Raw genomic sequence first — 22,008 nt, forward strand, 5'->3', positions numbered from 1 at the left:
GCTGGGCGAGCTGGGCCGGGCGGCGCGTCTGTCGCTGGGCGAGGCGGAGCGGCGGCGGGAGGAGGAGGGCGTCCGCCGGCACCAGGTCAACGTCTACCTCAGCGACCGCATCTCCCTCCACCGACGACTCCCCGAGCGGAGGAACCCCCGGTGAGAGGCGGGGAGGGGGGCGGCTGTGGGCGGCTTCTGCGCCCATCCTCTCTAACACCCCCCCACCCCACCCACCCCCATGAGCCAGGCTCCCTCCCAGCTCTGGAGTTGCGAGCAAAACTTCCACCTTGTGAGCAGCCCCCCTGGCCGTGAAGCGGCGAGAGCCAGCCAGCCAGCCAGCCAGCCCTTAAGGCCCCTGCGTCAGTTAGTGGCCTGCTGCTCTCCGGAGCCCCCTCCTTCCTGAGCGGAGGCAGAAACCTGGGTCTGAGCCGGAGGCTCAAGAACTTTGGCCTGGCTCACACTCAGCCCAGCTGAGAGGGGACACCACTTCCTGTGCCACTTGAGTCCCTGCGAGGAGAAGAAAAGGGGGGGCTGCACACGCCACCCACCCCTCAATGAACACGGGGGGCGGGGGGGGGGGGGGGCATCTTCACGCGGGACCCTCACCAGGCTTCACTTCTGCGCTCCTCTTCTGGGCTCCCGTGAGGTTTGTGTGTGTGTGGCGACAGGTGGAGAATGGTGGCTGGTGAGAGGGGAAGCATTGGACCAGGCGGACTCCCGCAGGACTACTCTGTGTCAGTCGGCTGGAGGAGCACATGATGTGACCAGAGGTCGCCTCTCCATCAGAGTCTCTCTGTGTGGCATCTGGGCCCTCCTACCGCTTGTGGCTGTGGACCAGGGTGTGCGGAACAGCGGCATCCCTTCGGAGGATGAGTCCTCTCCCCCGTGGCATCTCGGTGTCCGCATTAACCCACTCAAAAGTGCCAGCTCCTGGAAACCGTACTCTGATTAGTGTAGGCGTACAGGCGGGCCAGAAGGCCGACAGAATCCACCGTTTGGGGCTGCTCCTTCTCCTGGGTTGGAAAAGGCAGCTAAGAAAAGCCCGCTGCTGCCTCCCCTGACCATTGGGTTGTGCCCACCAGACGGAAAGGGAAGACGGTTCTTCCGACCCGTGTTTCCCACACAAGGAGAAAGAGCAGCTCAAAATTAGGGACTGGTTTCTGACGTCTGTCCCTTCTCCTTGGAAATGCCATCTTACTCTCATTCGGGGGGCGGGGGGGGACCAGGGAGGCTGGTGTCCCTGTTGTTATTACACAGAAGTCAAGTTACACCTTAAAGGCTAACACAATTTATACACTTTCAAGAGTTTGGGGTGTGTGTGTATTTCTTCAGATGCAAGACTCCATTGTCTGTGAACATACCTGGGGCAAAGTATTTTTCCCATCATCTCTTAAAGCCTAGAAACTGAGAAATGTGGAACTTTAAAAATGCAGGCTTCATCCAAACCAGTTCCTGAAGCTGCAGCTCTTAATTAACAGGAGGAGTACATCTCTTGGGGATGACTTCTGCGCAAATGTTCTTAGGATTCCCCCTATTCGCTTATTTCACCTTGTCTCAGCCTGCCTTTAGCCAGCCATTCACAGGCACAGGCTTTTCATAGAATCACACAGCGTTGGAAGGCCGCACACAGGCCATCTAGTCCAGCCCCCTGCGCCATGCAGGATCAGGACCCAGAGCATCCCTGAAAAATCTTTGTCCAGCTGCTGCTTAAAGACGGCCAGCGAGGGGGAGCTCGCCACCTCCCCAGGCAGCTGAGTCCACAGTTGAACAACTCTGACTGTAAAAAGTGTTTCCAGTATCCTCTGCTGCCCACGGGAACAGCTCCCTGCCCTCCTCCTCTTTTGGCCTTTGACAACATTTTCTCGCTGGAAATCTTCCAAGCACAGTTGCCTTTAATGGGCGAAACCCAGTGCAGCTGCTCCTACGCTCCATTAGCCATCGAGTGCCCTCTCAGTGTTGTGGTCCCAGCCTGTACCAGGAAGGACTCTGCCCACAGGCTAAACAGGCATTGCCAGCAGCCTCTTTTTCCTGCTCGTCTCTGCTTGATAGTCTTTGCTTTAGAAAAAGTAGTAATCCAGCAAGGTGATCCAGGTCCGGCTGCAGTTTCCTTCACAGGGACTACTACCGGGAGCGTGTGTTGTTCACTTTGCCACGTCAGTTAATGCCACTGTGGCTGGCTGATAAGCACGTTCTCACCTTACAGTTGGCACTCAACTCCTGGCTATTCTTCAGCAGTTTCTCAGGAACTGCTGCCGTTTCACTGTGCTGGAGGCACTTTCACCAGACTGCAGGCTCATCTGAAAATTGAAAGGGAAATTTTCCTTGTTGGTGATTTTTTCTCCTCAGAAATGCTCATGCAAGCAGTGTGAAGGGCAAAAACTTGGGCAGAGGGAAGATTTGATTATTGATGAAAGAGGAATGCATCTACTAGAAACCTGGGGAAATTAATCTCGTCTGCATTGATCCTGAAATTCTTTGGTGGGAAAGAGAGTATGCAGATGTTTAGTATCTGAAGTCTCAGAGAACATGGATTTCATGGCCCCTTAATGTCGGAAGGGAAGCAGGGGGCCTGGCCCTCACCTCGGGCAGCAGCGGCAGCAGCACAGAGACTTCTGTTGACAAGGTCTCTGGGTTCCCAGGTTATTGGGGAAGCTCCACTGAGCATTCTACTGGAGAAGAGGGGGAGGAAGGTAGAGAGTTATTCCCTTAGTAACTAGTTATGAGATTTTAGTCTAAATTAATATATTTAATAACAGACTTATTTTTTAAAAGTCAGGAAGTCAGTGTAAGACAATAGATATAAGTAGTAAGGAAGTGCTCTGCTAGGCTCACACTTGAGTAAAACCGCAGAAATCTCAAATGAGAGTTTGTGTACTCCAGTGCCCTGTGAAAATCTGTTCAACACATTACTGTGGTAACCAAGAAGATTGACAGGAGTCCTAATACCAGAATGAATGCTCACAGGTTAAATTGACAAAACGTGTTGTTGTTGTTGTTATGCCTGGGGTGAGCAACAGCCCTGCCCCCCACACGTCTCCTGTCAGGTCACAGCAAGGAACGGCCTTGATGGGGTCAGCCTGGCAGCCAATCAGCTGCAAGGAGCCCCGCTGGTGCTCAGTGGTGTTTTCAGCAGCAGAAGCCGAGGCGCCCCCCCCCCCCCCCCCCCCCCCCCCCCGTACCAACCAACTGAGGAGGCAAACCGGTCAATGGGGCAAAGGGAACGGGCAGTAGTGGCCTTCTTAGAAGACACTGGGGGGTGGGGCAGCCAGCCCTTTGAAGAGGCGGGGGGGGGCAGTGAGCTCACCAGCCCAAGACAAGGATCCGTGATTGGCCCAGGGCTGGATTGGGGAGGGAGGATAGGTTGAGCCTGAGAGAGCTTTTAAAAGGTGTGCCCAGGAGCAGCTGGGCTGTGTGTGCAACTATAGCCCTGGCAGGTGAGAGAGTCAGTCAGTGGCAGAGCAGAGTGTGGGAATTGGGTGGAGGGCCCCCCCCCTCTGAGGCTGTAACCCGGAACTCTTGCCCAACAAAAGCAGGCGTGGAGGTTGAGACAGCCCCAAACCTGGACTCGGCTCCACCGGAACCTGACCTATTGTGACATAATGTGTCTAAATTCTGTCCGTGTCAACAATATGCTTATCCTGACCAAGCCTTAGTTTTGTTTTTAAAAGATACACATACCTAGTTGCACCAGAAGGCAGGTGGGGATGTATAACTGAAAGTCATGTGTTGTAGATAAGTGGGCATGGTCATTTGTATGCATCTAATTGTAGGCCTGAGACTCCTGGTCAAGAAAGTATGTGGAAGCCTTGTGTCCGCACGGACTCCTCCTCAGCTACAGCTGGACAACTTAAAGCAGTAACTGAAGAGCATTGCTTGAAGACTGTGACCTTAAAAACCTTTAGCCTGTTTCACTTTTAGGTGGGCCAAAACAGCGCCTGCTTTAGAAATGTGATGGGAATAATATGTTCTCTCTCAATAAAGCATTTTTTAGTTTTTAAATTTGTTTTGTTACTTAACAGAAACACTTTAATTTAGAACCTTCTGAAATAGCTTATTTATAATAACCAAACTTTTATTGAGTTTAGCATTATGTACATTTCTGCTTGACTATCTGGTGGTAGCTTGAATTTGGGCAGCTTTTAAATCTTGATCTGTCACTATAAGCATGAATTCCTGATCCTTGAGTAAAACGTGCAAGCTTCAACTGCCGAATACATCTTATGAATAGTGTTCTGAAAGATATGTTCTTTTTTAATGTGTATTTATAGATTTTTACAGTCTAGTCATATTATTCAACATCATTTCTCGTACATACATTTGAGTCTATTTATTTATCCATTTATACACTCTTGAACATCTTTTGTTATATACCTTGTCATCTTTACTCTGTAATAGCATACTCAGTCTGTCCATTTCCACCAGTTCCATTTATGTGTTATTTCCTCCCTGGATGGTGTTTTTTCCGCTTTCCAATATTTTGCCAACAATATTCTAGCAGCTGTTATAATATACATCAACATATATACATCCTGGTTTGGATAACCTTCAGGGATTATATTTAACAAATAAATTTCAGGTGTTAGTAATACATTTCATAAATTTCTAAAATTATTTTCTGTGTCATCTGCCAATACGTTTGGATTTTTTTGCACCTCCACCACATACGGTAAAAGGTCCCAACGTTTGTTTTACATTTCCAGCATTTGTTAGAAACGTTAGGGTGACATCTAGCAATTTTATCTGGCGACCAAAACCATCTATGAAAATTTTTATAAATCTTCTCTTTATAGGATGTAGCTATCATATATTTTAATTTTCTCCATATTTTGTCCCATTCCTCTATCTCTATATTGTGACTTATATCCTGCATCCACGAGATCATGGATCTTTTCACCGTTTCGTCCTGCGTATAGTCTTCCAATAAAAATCTATATATTTTTTGAATCAGTTTATCATTTGAAGACAACCAAATTTTATCTAATTCATTTTTTGTCTCATAAAAACCACAAATAACGTATTATATCTGGACCTTAATTGTGCACTTTCTCACCATGATAGATTAATATTATGGTTAGTAAGATTCTCTTCTGATTGCAAATTATTGCTTTTATCTAATAGCACCTCATCGCTTTCTCTATTGTACTTTGTGATAAGCAAGGGTTTTTATAAATGCCTCTAATGAAGATACCCATTTGGGTATTTTTCTATAAAATTGCTCTTTAATATCATTCCATATTTTTATTAATGCCCCCCTTAATGTATGGTGCTGAAAGTCTGAGTGAATTTTGTCCTTCCCGTACCATACATACGCATGCCATGCCATACACAGATTATGACTGTCTAGATTTATGCATCTAATATTTTTCAACGTTAACCATTCTTTTATCCAACATAAGGATGCTGCTTGGTAGTATAGTCTCCAGTTGGGTATACCCAATCCACCCCTTTCTTTTCTATCTTGTAACGTTTTTAACTTTATTCTGTATTGTTTGTCATTTTGTCGTCTTCTAGTTTAATCTGTTTGCTTAGCTGTTCATAATTCTTCTTATTTTGCTTATTTTTCCAGGCAGCCTGACTGATAAACCATCCTTTTATAAAGGCTTTGAACGCGTCCCATATTATTTCTATTGGCATATCTGGTTGCATGTTTATTTTAAAGAAATCTTGAATCTCCTTTTTAGTTCTTTTAATGAACTCTTGATCTCTTAATAGTCCAGTATTTAACCTCCATCTGCTTTTATTAAATACCTCTTTGATTGATAATATTAAAGGATCTGCTAATGTTTTTGGCAATATTTCAGTCTAATAATTCATTTAACGTTGTTGTCCATGCCATATCTATCCTAGACCAAGAGTTATGTCTTATTGAATAATACGTAAAATCTTTCTTTTTTAGGTTTCTTGTTCTCCAGGTATCAATCAGGCTATATTCTTCCGCAGTTTATAGGAATGTTTTGGGGAGAATTGTTCCTGTTTTTTAAGATTTTCTTTGGTTTTTCCTGTCCAATTCTGGACAGTCACCTATAATGCAGATGTTTTAAAATTCTTTTAATGATAACATTTTCTGTAATTCCTTTAAAAAGTTTTCTTGATTTTGGTTTCGTGCATATATATTCACAATGAGTGTTTCTTTTCCGTTTCTGGTTATTACAATCGCAACAATTCTTGCCTCTTCTGAAGCATAAAACAAATCAGGTTGCAAGTAATCTTTCACAAATATTACGACGCCTCTTTTTTTCTTTACATCTGTCGCTATAAAAGCATTCCCTAGTTTTTTGGATAGTAAGTATTTTGTGTCATATTTTTCTAATATGTGTCTCTTGGAGACAAACTACATTGGCTTGTAATTTGGATAACTGATGGTAAATCTTTCTTCTTTTTTGCGGATTTTTAAGCCCATTTACATTTATAGAGAGGATTTTAATTTTTTTAGTTCTTATCATGTTTGTTTTTATTTTTCCCTGCTTCTATATTGAAATCTAGTTAATATTTGAGAAGAAGTCATCCCCGGTCTTTCCCTTTCTCTTTTTGCAGTGGCCTTTTTATTTTTATCTGTATCTTGTCCTGCATTTTCTTCCTCTGCTTCTGCTTCTGCTGCTTCTTCTCTTTCTTATCGTCTTCTTTTTGCCATCCTAAATCGTCTCCATATCTTTCTAAGAAGTTTTCTAATTTGAATACTGAATCTATCCTCTGTCTTTTACTGTCATAATTGAATAGTACTCCTTCCAGTATTAACCATCTATACATGATTCCATTATTTTTCAGAAGTTTAGTCAGAATTTGATAACTGTGCCTTTTCCCCCTTACTCTCCAAAGTATTTCCTTCAGAAATCTAACTTCAGCCTCTTGGATGGTAACTTTATTTTCATTTGTGATTCTGAGGCCCCGTTCACACACCGAATTTGCCATGGGAGAGCCACAAATGTTGGGTGGATTTTCCAGGTGCGATCACACCGCAACATCTGGCGGGCGTAGCGCACCTGTGGCCAAACCATAGCGTCCCACCTAAAATGTGTGGTTTAAAAGTACCTGCACAAAAGTACTGGCAAATGGTTTGCCATGGGCTGCCAACGGACTCCTTCCATGTGATCGCGCCGGCGTGGCTTTTCCCACTGGCCGTCTTCGTTGACACGCAGGCACCGAGGGATGGAACTGTGGTGTGCCGCCGACATGTCTGATCGCGTTCTGGCGGGTCTAACTGCGCCGGCACAAATACCTGCACCTCCCCCCCCCCATTATCTGGCCCGTGTGACCAGGGCCTGAGAATTTTATCTTTCATTTCTTTGCTATAAAAATTTGTGTGAACTTCTCTTGGCACCTTGTTTTCTTGCATATGCTGAATTTCGTTTATATATCGCTTCAATTTCTTCCGATATTTCTTTTTATGATCCTATTTGTAATTGCTTTGGGCTACTTCGGCTTTCAGATTTTTTTCTATATTTTCTGGTATGTTTTGACATCTTATCATTGATGCTGCTTTATCCATTTCCAGATGTATTAAGGTTTCTTCAATTTTATAATTTTTAATCTTTAGTTCTTGTATTTCATAGTCTAAGTCTTGTACCTTTTCTTTGATTTGTTCATTATTAATTGCAATTTTTAGTATTTCCTGTTTATTTTCTATTATTTGTTTTTAATTTACTCCGTTTTTGTCTTAATCTGCTCTGTTATTTCTTCCATTTTGGATTGGATAGGCTCTATCTCTTTCTTTATAAGTGTTGGTAGGGTATTTTCTACTGTTAATTTTACCATCTGCGCCACACTCTCTTGGATCAATGCTATTAGGTCTTTCTGGGTCATTTGTGTGATACTCATGTAGCTTGTTTTTAATTGACTGAGACTTCCTACTTGCCCTGGTGAGGTTAGGGATGTTTTTCTGCTTCCGCTAGAACTGGTGGCCATGAGTTAAATTTATTTCTATTTCTATATTACTTTTACTACGCTATACTACGCTTTAGCAAAGATTCTTTGTTATTTAACTGCTTTCCCCCTCTTTTTTATTTATTCTTAGATCCTTCTATTGTGGCTCTTCTACTTTTATTATTTTAAATATTTCTGTCTGTTCTAATCCGCCACTTATAATTCCAACTATCTCTCAGGTTCTCCAGATGTTTCTTAGGTTGATTATTCTGGTCAATGTCACAAATCTCTCGTATTTCTTAATTAGTACAGTTTAGTTCTCTTGTTCTCTCTTCTTTCTCCCATTTTGTTTCTCAGTGCGCTGCACCGTGTCACCACACCTCCACTTGTCTTTTTTCCTCCATCGTTTCCTTTAAGCGCCGTGACTCCCCGCTCATTTGTTTGCCTCTGTCCCCACGTCACCGCTGTTTCTTCCGCCCTTCTCCATGCATCTCCTCCGTCGTCGCCCTTTTCCTCTGTCTTCTTGTCCCTCCATTATCACGTCACCACGTCCCACATCACTGCGCCTCTTTTTAGATTTGCCCTGTCACCAAAATGGAGTCTGCTGGGTGTTTAAAGATACATGTGAAGAGAAACAGGGGGAAAAACCATTTTGCTGCTTAAAGTACCTGCTTTTTTTCCTTCCTTCCCCCAGCCCCTTCGGACCGAAAGTCTTTCTTCCTGACTATTTTAGACTTTTCCTTAATTTTAGCCGCTTTGGGGAAGTTCTACATCCCCGATGAGTATTCGGGGCAGCCTCTGTTACCGGCACAGACACAATTACTACAACTCCTCCCGGGAGTCCTCCTGGGGTAAGTTTATAGCGGATTTAATTCTACTTAGCTTTGGTTACGTTCCTTTGAGTTGAGCTGTTATCTTCAGACTCTGGCGGTTCTGCTAGGCTTCTCTTTTGCTTGGTGTGACTGCATTGCGTCGGGGCTCCTGTAAACTTTCTGTATCAGGACAAGCCTAACCAAAGCCTGGGGGTTGCCACCCCACTCGGCTTAGGCAGAAAAAAGTCCCTTGCCAAGTCTCTCTCTTTGAGAGAGCAGCTTGAGGCAGTGGAAATAGCCTTTATAAAGTTTTTAGGAATAGCTAGTGCGAGGAGCGAGCTCACCATGCACCTGCTATCGCTGAGCCCGGAACCGGAACCCTAAAAGATATGTTCTGAATGTGAATACATGTGATGAAATTCCAGGAGACACTTGCTGTATCACCTCTTCCCCTACTTGTTCACCTTAATTCTGTACAAACTATGGTGTACTATTTAAGTGCATGCCTGAATCCAAAATTATTAATGTTGTTTATTACAGATGCAGAGAGAAGAAATACCATTATTATGACCTACCAAAGACTTCTGTTATAATAGCTTTTTATAACGAGGCTTGGTCAACACTTCTGAGAACGGTTCACAGTGTTCTTGAGACATCTCCCAATATCCTCCTAGAAGAAGTCATTCTGGTGGATGATTACAGTGATAAAGGTAAGCTATTCTGGGTGACTTCCTTAAAATCTTTGTTGGCACAGGGTTTCTTTTTAAAAAAAATTTTTTGTTCTTTTATACAGTACAATACATTTATTACATAACGCAATATACAAAAACAAAGGAGTGTAGACCGCAGAAAGATGAGAGTTTTATTACTAGCATAAATACAGTTTCTACTAATAGCTGTAATACTTAAAGGCAAACACAGACCCACCTGGAAATAATTTTAACAATATGGCGGCAGGGCAGCTAGAGTGGGAAGGTATCATCTACGTACTGGAACCAGACTGTAGGTTTGTGGGGTGCAGATTCTAAAGCTGTTTTATCTTTATCATTTATCTTTACCTTTATCATTTGGAGCCATAGAAAAGTAGAATTGATGGAGTTTTTAGACCACCTCAACAACATCCACCCAAACATACAATTCACCATGGAAAAAGAAAGCGAGGGTAGACTCCCATTTCTAGATATCATGGTCATCCGCAAAGCTAACTTCCAATAAGGTCACAAGGTCTACAGGAAACCAAACCCACACACTGGCCGTTATTTACACAAAGACTCCAATCACCACCCTCGGCAAAAAAGAGGCATCATCAAAACATTAGTAGACCGTGCAAGACAGATATGTGAACCGTACTTTCTCAATGATGAACTAAATCATCTAAATCACTCACTTCAAGCGAATTACTCCAGTAATGAAATCAGAAGAGCGATTAAACGAAAAGTAAATCAAACAATTGAGGAAAAACAGTCTCCCACAGGAAAAGTGTTTTTGCCATATAGCAAAGAAATCACTGATCAGATGGGAAAATTTATGAAAAAACACAACCTACAAACAGTATTCAGACCCACCAGAAAAATACAACAGATGCTATGATCGGCAAAAGACAGAAGAGACCCCCTCACTTCTGCAGGAGCATACCCTTACATCGGGACCACACAACATAGCATTCAGACAAGAATAAAAGAACATGAGAGACACTGCAGACTTGGCCAACCTGAAAAATCAGCAGTGGCTGAACATAGCCTAACTCAGACAGGACACAGTATTTTGTTCCAAGACACTGAAAGGCTGGACAACACATCCAATTACCATGTCAGATTACACAGGGAAGCCATTGAAATTCATAATCATAAACACAATTTCAACAGGAAAGAAGAGAATTTAAAAATAAATAGGGCATGGTTTCCTGTCCTGAAAAACACAAAAGGCTCTGCATCTGACAATAGCAGTACAGATAAGATTAGAATTTCAACAGCCAATCCACATGCAAAAGAACCGCCTCAGCAAACAGGAAGCCTCCTCAGGAAACAATCCATACACAAAAGAACCTCCTCAGGAAAGCTCCTCCATTAGCATGTCCACAGCCTAGGGAACTCCTACAAGATAATGACTCAGCCCTACCCCCACCTTCCTGAGTAGATATAAATCACCGGCCTACCATTTTTCCTCTCACCTCGACACAGAGAGTACTCCATCTTTTTGTTATACCTCTGAGGGTGTCAGTCACAGCTACTGGCAAAACGTCAGGTCCTACAATGCCAAGACCACAGCAATACAACCTGGAAAATCTACAACAGCTAATAATGATTATTTGTGTTAATAGTCCGCCTGTCTTGCTCAGGCAAACTATGTTTGAGTTACCATAGTTTGATATCCCACGTAAACTTCCGGTCAACCAATGCCTGCCTGCATGAGTGAGAAGCGCCTGAGAGTTTTACTCACTCCTGCCCTCCATACAGGAATCCCAGGGAGATGTGGCTCTCAGTCCCTATTGGGAGAATCAGTGGATTTTGCAAAATGGCTCTGTCGTGGTCTGTCTGATTTGGATCAAGACAGAACCTGCAGGACCCCTGGAGAGATCTGTGTACAATCAGTATGCTGTGTAGTTAAAACTTTGCAGTATTTGAAACTGCTAAAGGAGTTGTCTTCAACTTAGGGTGTCAGCTAATTAAACAACCAAGGACCACAGGGAAATTATTTATTCATTTAGATATTTCTATCCCTCCCCATCTGCTTGGACTCAAGGCGGTGATTCTATACTGATAAAGGTGTACTGCCGTTGTTCATGTTTTGATCATAGTCTACTTTCCGTTCATTTAGTTGCATGCCATGCTCAACGTTTTAGCTCTCACAGTGACTTCCAGTGATACTCATTAAAGTGGTATTAAAACTATTGAAATGTACGCGAAAAAGTGTTAACATCAGGAAAATGTCTAGGAAGATAATAATGGTTTTGCTTGGTGCCTTAAACCCCAACAAGCTTGGCATCAGGTGGATTGCTGTGGGGAAGGAATTCCATAACGGAAGTGCTGCAACAGAGAAGGGCCGTGTCTCTGGGTATTCACCCACCCTCACTTCACTGTTACGTGCAGCTGAAGACATCATGGAAGCACCTGCCTGTCACGTTTATAAGTGACACACATTCTGCTGCTTGAACCATTTCCCTCTCATTCGGGCTGTTTCCTCACAGATGTTTTGCTCTGTCTTGGCTTCCTTAGAACAATGCTGTTTTGGGGGGCATCTCCATAACATCGTCCTCTGTTTGCCCGGCGTCTGTGTTTCCCCCTCTTTTCTGCAATATTTCCCAGACCTGGTTTGATATAGTCTTTTTTGAAAGATCACAGACCTTTTGCTGTTGTGTGGTTAGGAAGGTGTCTACTTTTGCAGGTCCCTCATTATTATAATTTTTATTACCTTTGTCCCTGTGGCCACCGTTCCCTCCGCCTTCTACTGAAGGCCATTTTTGGACTTCTAAAAAAATTGGCTCTTCTCTATTGCTGTAGCATTAGAACAGCCTATTCCAGAGGTCCCCTCCCTTTCTGGGCCTGTAGGCACCTTTGGAATTCTGATGCAGCCACAAAGTGTCTGCCAAAGGAGGCAGAGCCAGTCATAAAATGTTGGGGAGGGAGGGTGTGCCATCACCTAATAACTCTTCAGCATCTCAGGCAGAGTCTCTGCTTATCAGGATGCCTGGCCCACCCACTTTCTAAAAACGCTTGGGTGGTGCAAGGAACAGTGTCAGTGGGCCCTGTGTTGGGAACCCCGATCTCTTCCAGCACTGCACCCATTCCCAGCTCTCTTCTCTGTTAAAGCTATAAGCAGAAACATCCCGGTAGAACATTTCCCCTTTGGCAACAAAAATGACTAGAACTTTTTTAAGTCTGAAAAAGCCCTCTAGTGGCCACAGTGAGGGTGGTGGCAGCTATGGAGGTCTGGGACAAGGAAAACGCAGGGAAAAACCTCTGTGTGGGTGCTCCATTATTGTGGTGAATGCCTCTGCATTCATATCATAATAATCACCACTATCATCATCATCATCGTTATTATCGTATGGCATTGTGTGTAGTATAGCCAGGAGATGCGAAGACTGTCTGGCTTGCTCTTTTTTAGCATTACGTACCACTAGTTGGTGAGCTAGACTTATTTTTTGGGCTGAGAGAGCTCTGAGAGAACTGTGACTGACCCAAGGTCACCAGCTGGCTTCATGTGGAGGAGTGCGGAATCGAAACTGGTTCTCCAGATTAGAGTCCGCTGCTCTTAACCACTACACCATGCTGGCTCTCTTCAGAGCAGCAACAACAGCTACATCTGCATGTGGATGGAGCCCAGGAAGTACAATCTTTTCAGAGCACATCTTGGAACCCAACCTGATATAACAAGTGAGCCAACCCAGAAGAAGAGTGATTCAGGCAATGGAGCACACTTCGGGAAGGGGAATGGACTTGGTTTTGCACCCCTCATCCATGAACTATCTTCTCAGGGTGCTGGTTGTTTTTTTTTAAATAGATCCTCTCCATACATTTTAGTATGAATGGGTGAGCTCACAAACGTACTTGGATACCCCTGTCATGTCTGGTTTAGCCAGATGCATTTCAAGTAGGATTAGCACAGGTAAAAGAGGAACTATACAAGTGTCCCATTAAGACATTTGCCTGACTCTTCTGCATAGTGCACGCAATGCAGTCCTAAACAGATCAGGATTGCACAGTTTAGTGCACCAGTGCCCATCGAGGGGGGGGAAGTAAACGGGTTCGAATACAGGGCTCTGCAGAACAGGATACTTTCCTGTGTCTGCTGCCTAGATATTGTTGCTCATCTCATTTGAAGAAAGTATTATATCCCAATTAGTATGTTTCAGTCAATGAGCATCTTTTCTTATAAAAGTGTGGTTAGGGTTCATTTATTTATTCTGAAATTTATATCCCACCCTCCCCGCCGTGGCAGGCTCAGGGCAGCTAACGACATGAATATAAAAATGAAAATTGAAATTCCAATATAAACAACATTAAATTTAAATATAAAACTGTAGGTACTCAAGCACCTAACACAATTTCAAGATGGCAACTTTCTATTATCGCTGAGTGGCTCCTGCCAGCTGTTGGTGGTGCTGATGTTAAGGCCAGGTTGTTGGTGGTGTCGATGTCAGGGCCAGGGCCATAAAATCGAGGTGGCACCCTAGTTGAAAGCCTGGCGGAAGAGCTCCATCTTGCAGCCCCTGCGGAACTGTAAAAGGTCCCGCAGGGCCCTGATGTCAAATAGGGCAAATTGGATACCGGCCAGTAATTAGCCAATTCACCCGGATCTGATGATGGCTTTTTTAGGACCATCACCTCCTTTAGGGCACTAGGGAACAGTCCCTCAATGAGGGACTTGTTGACAATCTCCTTTAGTGCCCCTTGCAGCCCATCACAGCCAGCTTTGATTAGCCATGATGGGCACGGATCAAGGCTGCAAGTGGTTGGGCGAACTGATGATAGTAATTTGTCGACCTCATCTAGGCTGAGAGAACCAAAATAATCCAGAACTTGACCAGAAGACGCACATGGAGCCTCGAGTTCTGTTACTGTCTCAACTGTGGCAGGGAGGTCATGGCGGAGCGACAAGACTTTATCTGCAAAATAGCTCGCAAAAGCCTCACAGCCAATTTCCAATTCCTTATCATTTAGTCTGCTCTGTGGCAGAGTAGTAAGAGACTGAATTGTTCTAAATAATTGGACTGGGTGAGAGCTAGCAGATGCAGTCGTGGCCATGTAGTAATCTTTCTTCGTGGCCTTGGTTGCCATCTTATAGGCTCTCATAAATGTCCTATAGGATGCTCTTGATGCTTCGTCCCGAACACGTCGCCACTGTCTCTCTAGTTGTCTAAGCTCCCGCTTCATCAACCTCTGCTCCTGTGTATACCATGGAGCGAGTTTAGAGCGGGGGCGCAAAGGACATCGGGGAGCGTTCTAGTCGATGGCTGCCGAGAGCTGGCTTTGCCAGTCCTTGACAAGCTCATCTAGTGAGCCACCAGGGGGCATCGGATCCCGCAGGGCCATTTGAAACTGCACTGGGTCCATTTGGCTCCACGGGCGAGCTAAATATGCTCACCCCCCGAACAGGGTTGGGGCGGCGCATTTATGCGGGCCTTCAGAACATGGTGGTCTGACCATGGAACTGCCGTAGCCGTAATCCAGTCCGCTGTAACCCCCGCCGCAAAGATCAAATCAAGTGTGTCCCCTGCTCGGTGGGTGGGAGCCATAACACATTGGGAGAGTCCTAGCACCACCATGGATGACACTAGATCCATTGCCTGCGTGGAGGTTGCATCATCGGCATGCACATTGAAGTCACCCAAGACTAACAGCCTAAGGTGCTCCAGTGCCCAGCCTGATATGGCCTCCAGCAGGGATGGCAGGCTGCTAGCTGGTGCGTTGGGCGGACGGTACACCACAGCCAGACAGCCAAACTCTCCCCGGCTTCCAAGACAAAGCCGGCATACTCTATGCCTGTGAGTTTCGGCAGCGGAAGCACTCCGAAGGTGTAAACTTCCCGAATGAACAGGGCCACTCCTCCCCCCACCCCTTAGTCTGGGATTGGGGAAGGACCGAGAACCCGGGGAGAGCTAGCTGGGAGAGAGTTACAGTCTTCCCATCTCGCACCCAGGTCTCGGTCACGCATGCCAGGTCCTTTATAGCTTTTATAATTCTGGAAAGAAGTCTTAGAATATTTATATCGTATTTTGTATTCAAATATTCATTATTTGTTAGTATTCAAAACATGGAAACAGGTATGATGCCTACTTTGTTTCATTCCAATAGCAGTGGCAATGGCAATATTGTTGAAATATATATGTAATTAGTGATTGCAGAATTTGGATTGTGCCTTTCTCTGCCATTACATTAGTAACAGAGCTCATAAGATCATAAGCGGAGCCCTGCTGGATCAGACCAATAGCCCATCTAGTTCAGCATCCTGTCTCATGCCGTGGCCAACCAGTTCCTCTGGATGGCCAACAACAGGGCATAGTGTCCGAGGCCTTCCCCTGATGTTGTCTTCCGGCTTTGGGATTCAGAGGATTAGCTAAAGTCCGCTAAAACATAGAAATTCCTAATGGATGTAAATACAATAATTGTGTATCAGCTGTTTTTTCTTGGTACAGCTTCAAGAGATGCTGTAGCAGTTAGAAGGGTTATGGTCTTTAAAATGAAATTGGCAATTTGCTGTCAGCTGCTTTGGATAATAGTGAAACAGCAATTCATTATCTCTTTGTAACAGAACACTTAAAGGAGAAATTGGAAAACTATGTGGCTAATTTACGCAAGGTTCGGCTGATCCGAGCAAATAAGAGAGAAGGCCTGGTCCGAGCGAGGCTGCTGGGAGCCTCAATGGCAAAAGGAGATGTTCTGACTTTCCTCGATTGCCACTGCGAATGCCACGAAGAATGGCTTGAGCCATTGTTGGAAAGGTGATGTCCAATAGAAATTTCTTTTGCAGTTCTAGCCCCTACATAAAGCCACTGGAGTATGCATTCTGTTTTTTCTAATGTTTTTCAGACCAGTTTAGAAGATGGTAAAATGCTTTTTCTCTCCTTATAAGACATGATACTCTTAAAATAAATAAGCACACAAACAAATTAATAAGGTTATGATTAGAGATATGAAAACCTGGGGAAAAAAACTGGGAAAGTTAGGAGGGAAACAGTTGTTTCTGTTTTTTTCTCAAGGCCTTTTCCAGCTTTTTCTATTGGAGAAATTGGGAATTTGGGGGAATACTGGAGAAAAAAACTCCTATGAAATATTTTCTCTTTCAGAATGAGTGAAATGTCTCTAAAGACAAGGTGGGGTGCTGTAGACATATAAAACTCTTAAATATAGATGCAAGAAGCTCTCAAAGATCCTTTGTGAGAAGACAGAGTACCTGGTTGTGAGGCACCAAAAGGATATCTAATTATCATGGAGAGCGCATGTAGGACTCTCTCTGTTTCTCAGCTGTTGCATACTTTCTGTTTTTTTACCTGACCTATTTTTGACCTTGTGGTTGACCTTTTCACCTTTCCCTCAACCACCATGACACATGAGACCATAAGAAGAGCCCTGCTGGATCAGACTGTCAGTCAGTCAGTCATTTATTACGGCAACAAGTCATGGAACACACATGCTTAAATATAACATTCATAACATTCATATAACTGAATTTAGGACAGTAAAACAAAATTCTATAAAAATACAGTTGAGCGTAATAAAGTAAAAGAAGAACATAAAACAGAGACTATTAGGCAACTATTATTATACATTTGATTGTGTATTTCGGATGCAGTAGCATGCTACCAAAAATTTTGCCACAGTTTCGGTAATTGTCCGGTTCCCATCAATTAACAATCGGTTACATTGCTCAGCACCTGATTGTCCCACCATATCTGTTATAAGAGGAGTAATATATTTGTCACGGATCTTGTTATACCAGTTACATCTGAGCATCATGTGCTCAATAGTTTCTGTCTCTCCTGAGCCGCATCAACAAAGTCTATATTCAGTGGGGATCCTTTTGAATCTGCCCTCAAGCATCGCGGAGGGGAAAGCCTCACATCTGGCTAATGTGAAGGTTTTCCTAAACTTATGAGTATCAAGCTGTGATAAATAGGACATGGGTTGCAAGCGATATTTGACAGAATCTGGGGCTCTAAAATTAGGACATCTACCGAGATCTGTCTGTCTCTCCATGTCCATCATTCTCTGTTTTAGGGCTGATTTTGCTACATCCCAATGCATACTCAAAATCGCTTGGGGGGAAAAACCAAGCTCCTATAATTTATTATGAACTGCTCTCAGCCATTTAGATTGAAAGTTGTCTGAGAGTAACAAGTGGGTTAGTCCCTGAGGATGGAAATTTAGTTTAAGCCAATACTGGAGTGAAGCTAAAGTAATTTTGGCTTCCACTGATATAGCACCTGTCTCTAGACGGATCAGTGTATTCGATACACACCTCGGGACCTGAAGAACTGCTCTGAGAAATTTGGACTGAACTCGCTCTAAGGGGGCAAAACTAGAGGAAGGAGGCCCGATAAAAGTGCCATAGAGCATCTGTCCAACTGCCTTTGCTTGAAAGAGTTTTTGGGCAGCTGGCACATAATAAGCCCCTTTGGTGCGATAGAATTTAAGAATAGCATTGGCTGTTCTTTCACCTTGGGAGGCAACATACTGTATATGGGCTTTCCTAGCCCTATTTGATTGAAGGACCATACCTGAGTATTTAAAGCAGGAAACCTGATCTAATGAATGCCCATTTACAGACCAGATTCTTTTCTTTTGTCTGGTCCCGAAGGCCATAACCTTGTTTTTTTGGAAATTTATTGTTAGTTCCTTATTGTTACAAAAGTCTGCAAACTTACTGAGAGCTCTTCTAAGGCCAACTGTTGTTCTAGCTAAGATGACAGCATCGTCGGCATACAGTAAGATAGACACATGCTGTTGTTGAAGTTTTGGTGGATGTAAACTGGGGGAGTCCAAGTAACTTACTATATCATTAATATATAGATTAAACAGGGAAGGGGCTAGTACGCAACCCTGCCTAACTCCCCTATAGGTGTTAATAGGGTCCGATAGATTTCCTTTCCTGTTAAGCCTAACCTGCAAATGGGTGTTATCATGAGGAGCACGCAACAAAAAGAGGAGCAAAGGCATACTACTTTGATGCGGCAAACAAACCAACGAGATGATTAGCTTATAGATTAAGAAAGGAAAAAGAGAAAAGAACTATCTCCTCATTAAAAAATGAAAATGGGAATTTGGAATATACGAACGAAAAACTGAAAGACATAGTGGAAAAGTTTTACACAAAACTGTACAGTCAGGAAATAAAGGACAAGAGAGACATTGAAGAGTACCTAAAGAAATACAATCTAGGAACTTTCTCTGAAGAACAGAAAAAAATGTTAAATGAAAAAATAACAATGTGTGAAATCATGGAAGTGCTTAATAAACAAAAGAAGAAAAAGGCGCCAGGCCCCGATGGCCTGACTGCGGAAGTGTATCAAAAACTAGAAGAAGAAATAACACCACTATTCAAAGATATGGTCCAAAATATTCCAAAGACAGCTACTATCCCACAATCTTGGAATGAGGCCTTAATCACATTAATCCCCAAATCGAATACAGAAGGAGTCGAAATTAAAAACTATAGACCAATTTCGTTATTGAATGTGGATTACAAGATCTATGCCGCAATATTAGCAGACAGATTTAAAAAGGTAATCTCTCAAATTATCCAAGATCAATCAGGCTTTCTCCCGAAAAGACAAATAAAACGTAACATAAGAACAATAATTGATGTTATAGAATATTATGAATATCACCCAGGAGAAAAAATGGCATTAATGTTTCTTGATGCTGAGAAAGCCTTCGATAACGTGAATTGGGACTTCTTAAAACAAAAATTGGCTATCTGGAAATGCGGAAATGATTTTTATAACATGATAGAGGCTATATATAAAGACCAGTGGGCTAAGGTTATAGTTAATGGTGAACTTACGCAGAAAATCCCTATAGAAAAGGGGACGAGACAAGGATGTCCTCTATCCCCATTGTTATTCATATTTGGACTAGAGTCACTAAATGAAACAGTAAGAAATGATATTACAATTAAAGGTCTGAAGTTTAAAGGTGAACAATTTAAGTTACAAGCCTTCGCGGATGACTTGGCTTATATATTAGAGGATCCGAAAACATCGATAAAAAATTTACTAAAAAGGATAAGGGAATATGGAGAAGTAGCGGGACTGAAAATTAACATAAATAAAACAAAACTGTTGATGAAGAATTGCAGTAAAGAAGAGATAGAAGAAATTCAAAAAAATACCAATATAGGAATTGTCAAAAAAGTTAAATACTTAGGTATAAATATTACTAATAACAATAACAATTTATATGAAAATAATTATAAGGTTACTATAGAAGGCATTAAAAAAGATTTGTTAAGATGGCAAGACCTGCAAATATCATTTATGGGAAGAATATCAACCATAAAGATGAATATCTTACCGCGCATATTATTTCTAGCGCAATGCATCCCAATACTTAAAAATAATAAATTTTTTGATGAATTAAATAAGTTGATAAGTAAATTCATATGGCAAGGAAAAAAGGCCAGAATAAAGTTGAAACTTCTGAGAGAGAAAAAAACTAGAGGCGGCCTTACCCTCCCAGATTGGAATTTGTATTATCAAGCAGCTTCACTGGGGTGGATAAAAGATTGGATACTGTTGGATGATAAAAGAATATTAAAATTAGAAGGTTTTGATCTACACATGGGCTGGCATGCCTATGTGTGGTATGAAAAAGATAAAATACACAAAAACTTCTCAAACCATGTGGTAAGGGGCCCACTAATGCAAATATGGCGTAAAATAAAAGAAAAATACTATAAAAAAATACCAAAATGGGTATCCCCTCTGGAGGCCTTTATACTCCCAAATCTATTAGATGAGAATAAAATTAAAACATATCAAGCCCTATTGGACGAGAAAAATCAGTTGAAGACATGGCAACATATTCGTGCGATGAACTTAAATCTTACGATATGGGAAGAGAATCAATTAATTTCAAGATTCACAAAAGATAAAAAGATGGATTTTTATACTACAGAAACAGACTTTGATAAGATATGGTTGAAAAATAAGGAAAAATCAATACAAAAACTTTATAACTTCCTACTAGAAGATGAAATAGGGGAAGACTGGAAAAAACCTACAATGATCAAATGGGAAAAAGATTTAGGGAGGGAAATAGAGATGAAGGACTGGGGAAAAACCTGGAAATCAATTAAACTTCTAAGAGCTATATCCTATAGGGAAAACATAATAAAAATGATACATAGGTGGCACTGGACTCCAGACAGGCTACAAAAATGTTATACAAATATTTCTGGAAACTGCTGGAGATGTAACCATAATATTGGGACGTATTTCCACATTTGGTGGAAATGCGAAAGAGTACAAAGTTTTTGGAAAATGACTAAGCATCTGATAAAAGAGATTACAGATATAGACTTAACACTTACTCCTGAAATCTTCCTGTTAAATATAACACCCGATGGATTAAAATATAATGTGAAATGTATCATTGTTTACTTAATTACAATGGCTAGGATAGCTGTCGCAAAGAACTGGAAATCAGATAATTTGCCGAGTCGTGATGTATTGCTTAGCAATTTTTACAAAGTAATAGAAATGGATAAATTAAATATGTTTCTAGCGGGAAAAACAAGTGAGCAATTTAAGCAGAAATGGCATAAAGCCATTAATTGGTATGAAATTACTTTCTGAGGTCAACCCCCATAAATGTATGTAATGGAAATTTGTTTGTACTCAACTTTGGATAAAAACTTGAAAAAAAAAAAAAAAAAAGAGGAGCCTTCTATCAATTGAGGAAGCTTCCAAGCCGGACCACGATTTCGGCCTTGATATTGAATCAAAAGCCGCTTTCAAGTCAATGAAAGCAGCAAAAAGCAAATTAGGACCTTTAGCAGAGTATTTTTCTATAAGGTGTTGAATTGTAAGGCAGTGGTCTAAAGTGGATCTAAACTCTCTAAAACCCGCTTGCTCTGTCACAATCACATTTTCTTGGATTAGCCAATCCTCAAGCTTTACCAGAAGGTGTTTAGCATATAACTTGCTACATATATTTAAAAGGCTAATAGGCTGATAATTTGCAGGCTCTTCTCTTGCACCCTTTTTGAATATGGGGACCACAATTGCCGTATTCCACTCTGAGGGGATAAGGCCTGAAGAGTCTATAGAAGTGAACAGGGCTGCAAGGAAGGGTGCCCACCAATCAATATTTTCTTTAAAAAATTCAGGTGGCAGTCCGTCAGACCCTGGAGCCTTAGCAGATTTTAATTGAACAATATAGGATTTAATTTCCTCTTGAGAAACTGGTGGCCAGGAAGGCAAGTCCTCAAAATCAGCAGTTGTCACTGGGGTTAAGGGAGAATCTTTATACAATTGCTCAAAAAAAGTAACCCATTTGCAGGGCTGTATTGGGGGATCAGTCTGGGAGATTTTATCAGTGACCAATCGCCAAAAGAGGGAGGAGTTTTTCTGTTTGGCAGCCAGAATTAATTCTGCCCAAAGAGCTTTGGTGTAATTTGTTTTCTTTTTTTGGATTAGGTGTTTGTAATCCCTTTTTTGTGACCAGAGTTCTTGTTGGATTAGAAATCTTTGGTCACCACTTGATTTTTTAAACTGATAGTAAATGGCAGAAAGCTCTTTTCTTACTTTTTGGCAATCCACATCAAACCAGGGTTTAGATTTCTTGTAAGATGTGGTGGAATGGCCTTTAGGTTCACATAGAATAGTTTTAAAATCCTGGAC

At 42.3% G+C, this 22,008-nt stretch overlaps 1 protein-coding gene across 1 annotated transcript in view; it reads left to right on the forward strand.

The window, feature by feature from the left end:
• Nucleotide 1: 1 nt before the first annotated feature.
• Nucleotides 2-22,008, forward strand: part of GALNT12 (polypeptide N-acetylgalactosaminyltransferase 12) — a gene marked incomplete at its 5' end in the record, with an annotated part of 45,470 nt that continues 23,463 nt past the window's right edge. The window contains 3 exons of the mRNA XM_015410475.1: nt 2-150; nt 9,204-9,373; nt 15,918-16,107. Coding sequence (XP_015265961.1) covers nt 2-150; nt 9,204-9,373; nt 15,918-16,107 — 509 coding nt within the window. The remainder of the gene's footprint in view (nt 151-9,203; nt 9,374-15,917; nt 16,108-22,008) is intronic.

Source organism: Gekko japonicus, unplaced genomic scaffold (genome assembly GCF_001447785.1).
Source record: "Gekko japonicus isolate JY-2015 unplaced genomic scaffold, Gekko_japonicus_V1.1 scaffold2277, whole genome shotgun sequence".
Taxonomy (NCBI): Eukaryota; Metazoa; Chordata; class Lepidosauria; order Squamata; family Gekkonidae; genus Gekko; species Gekko japonicus.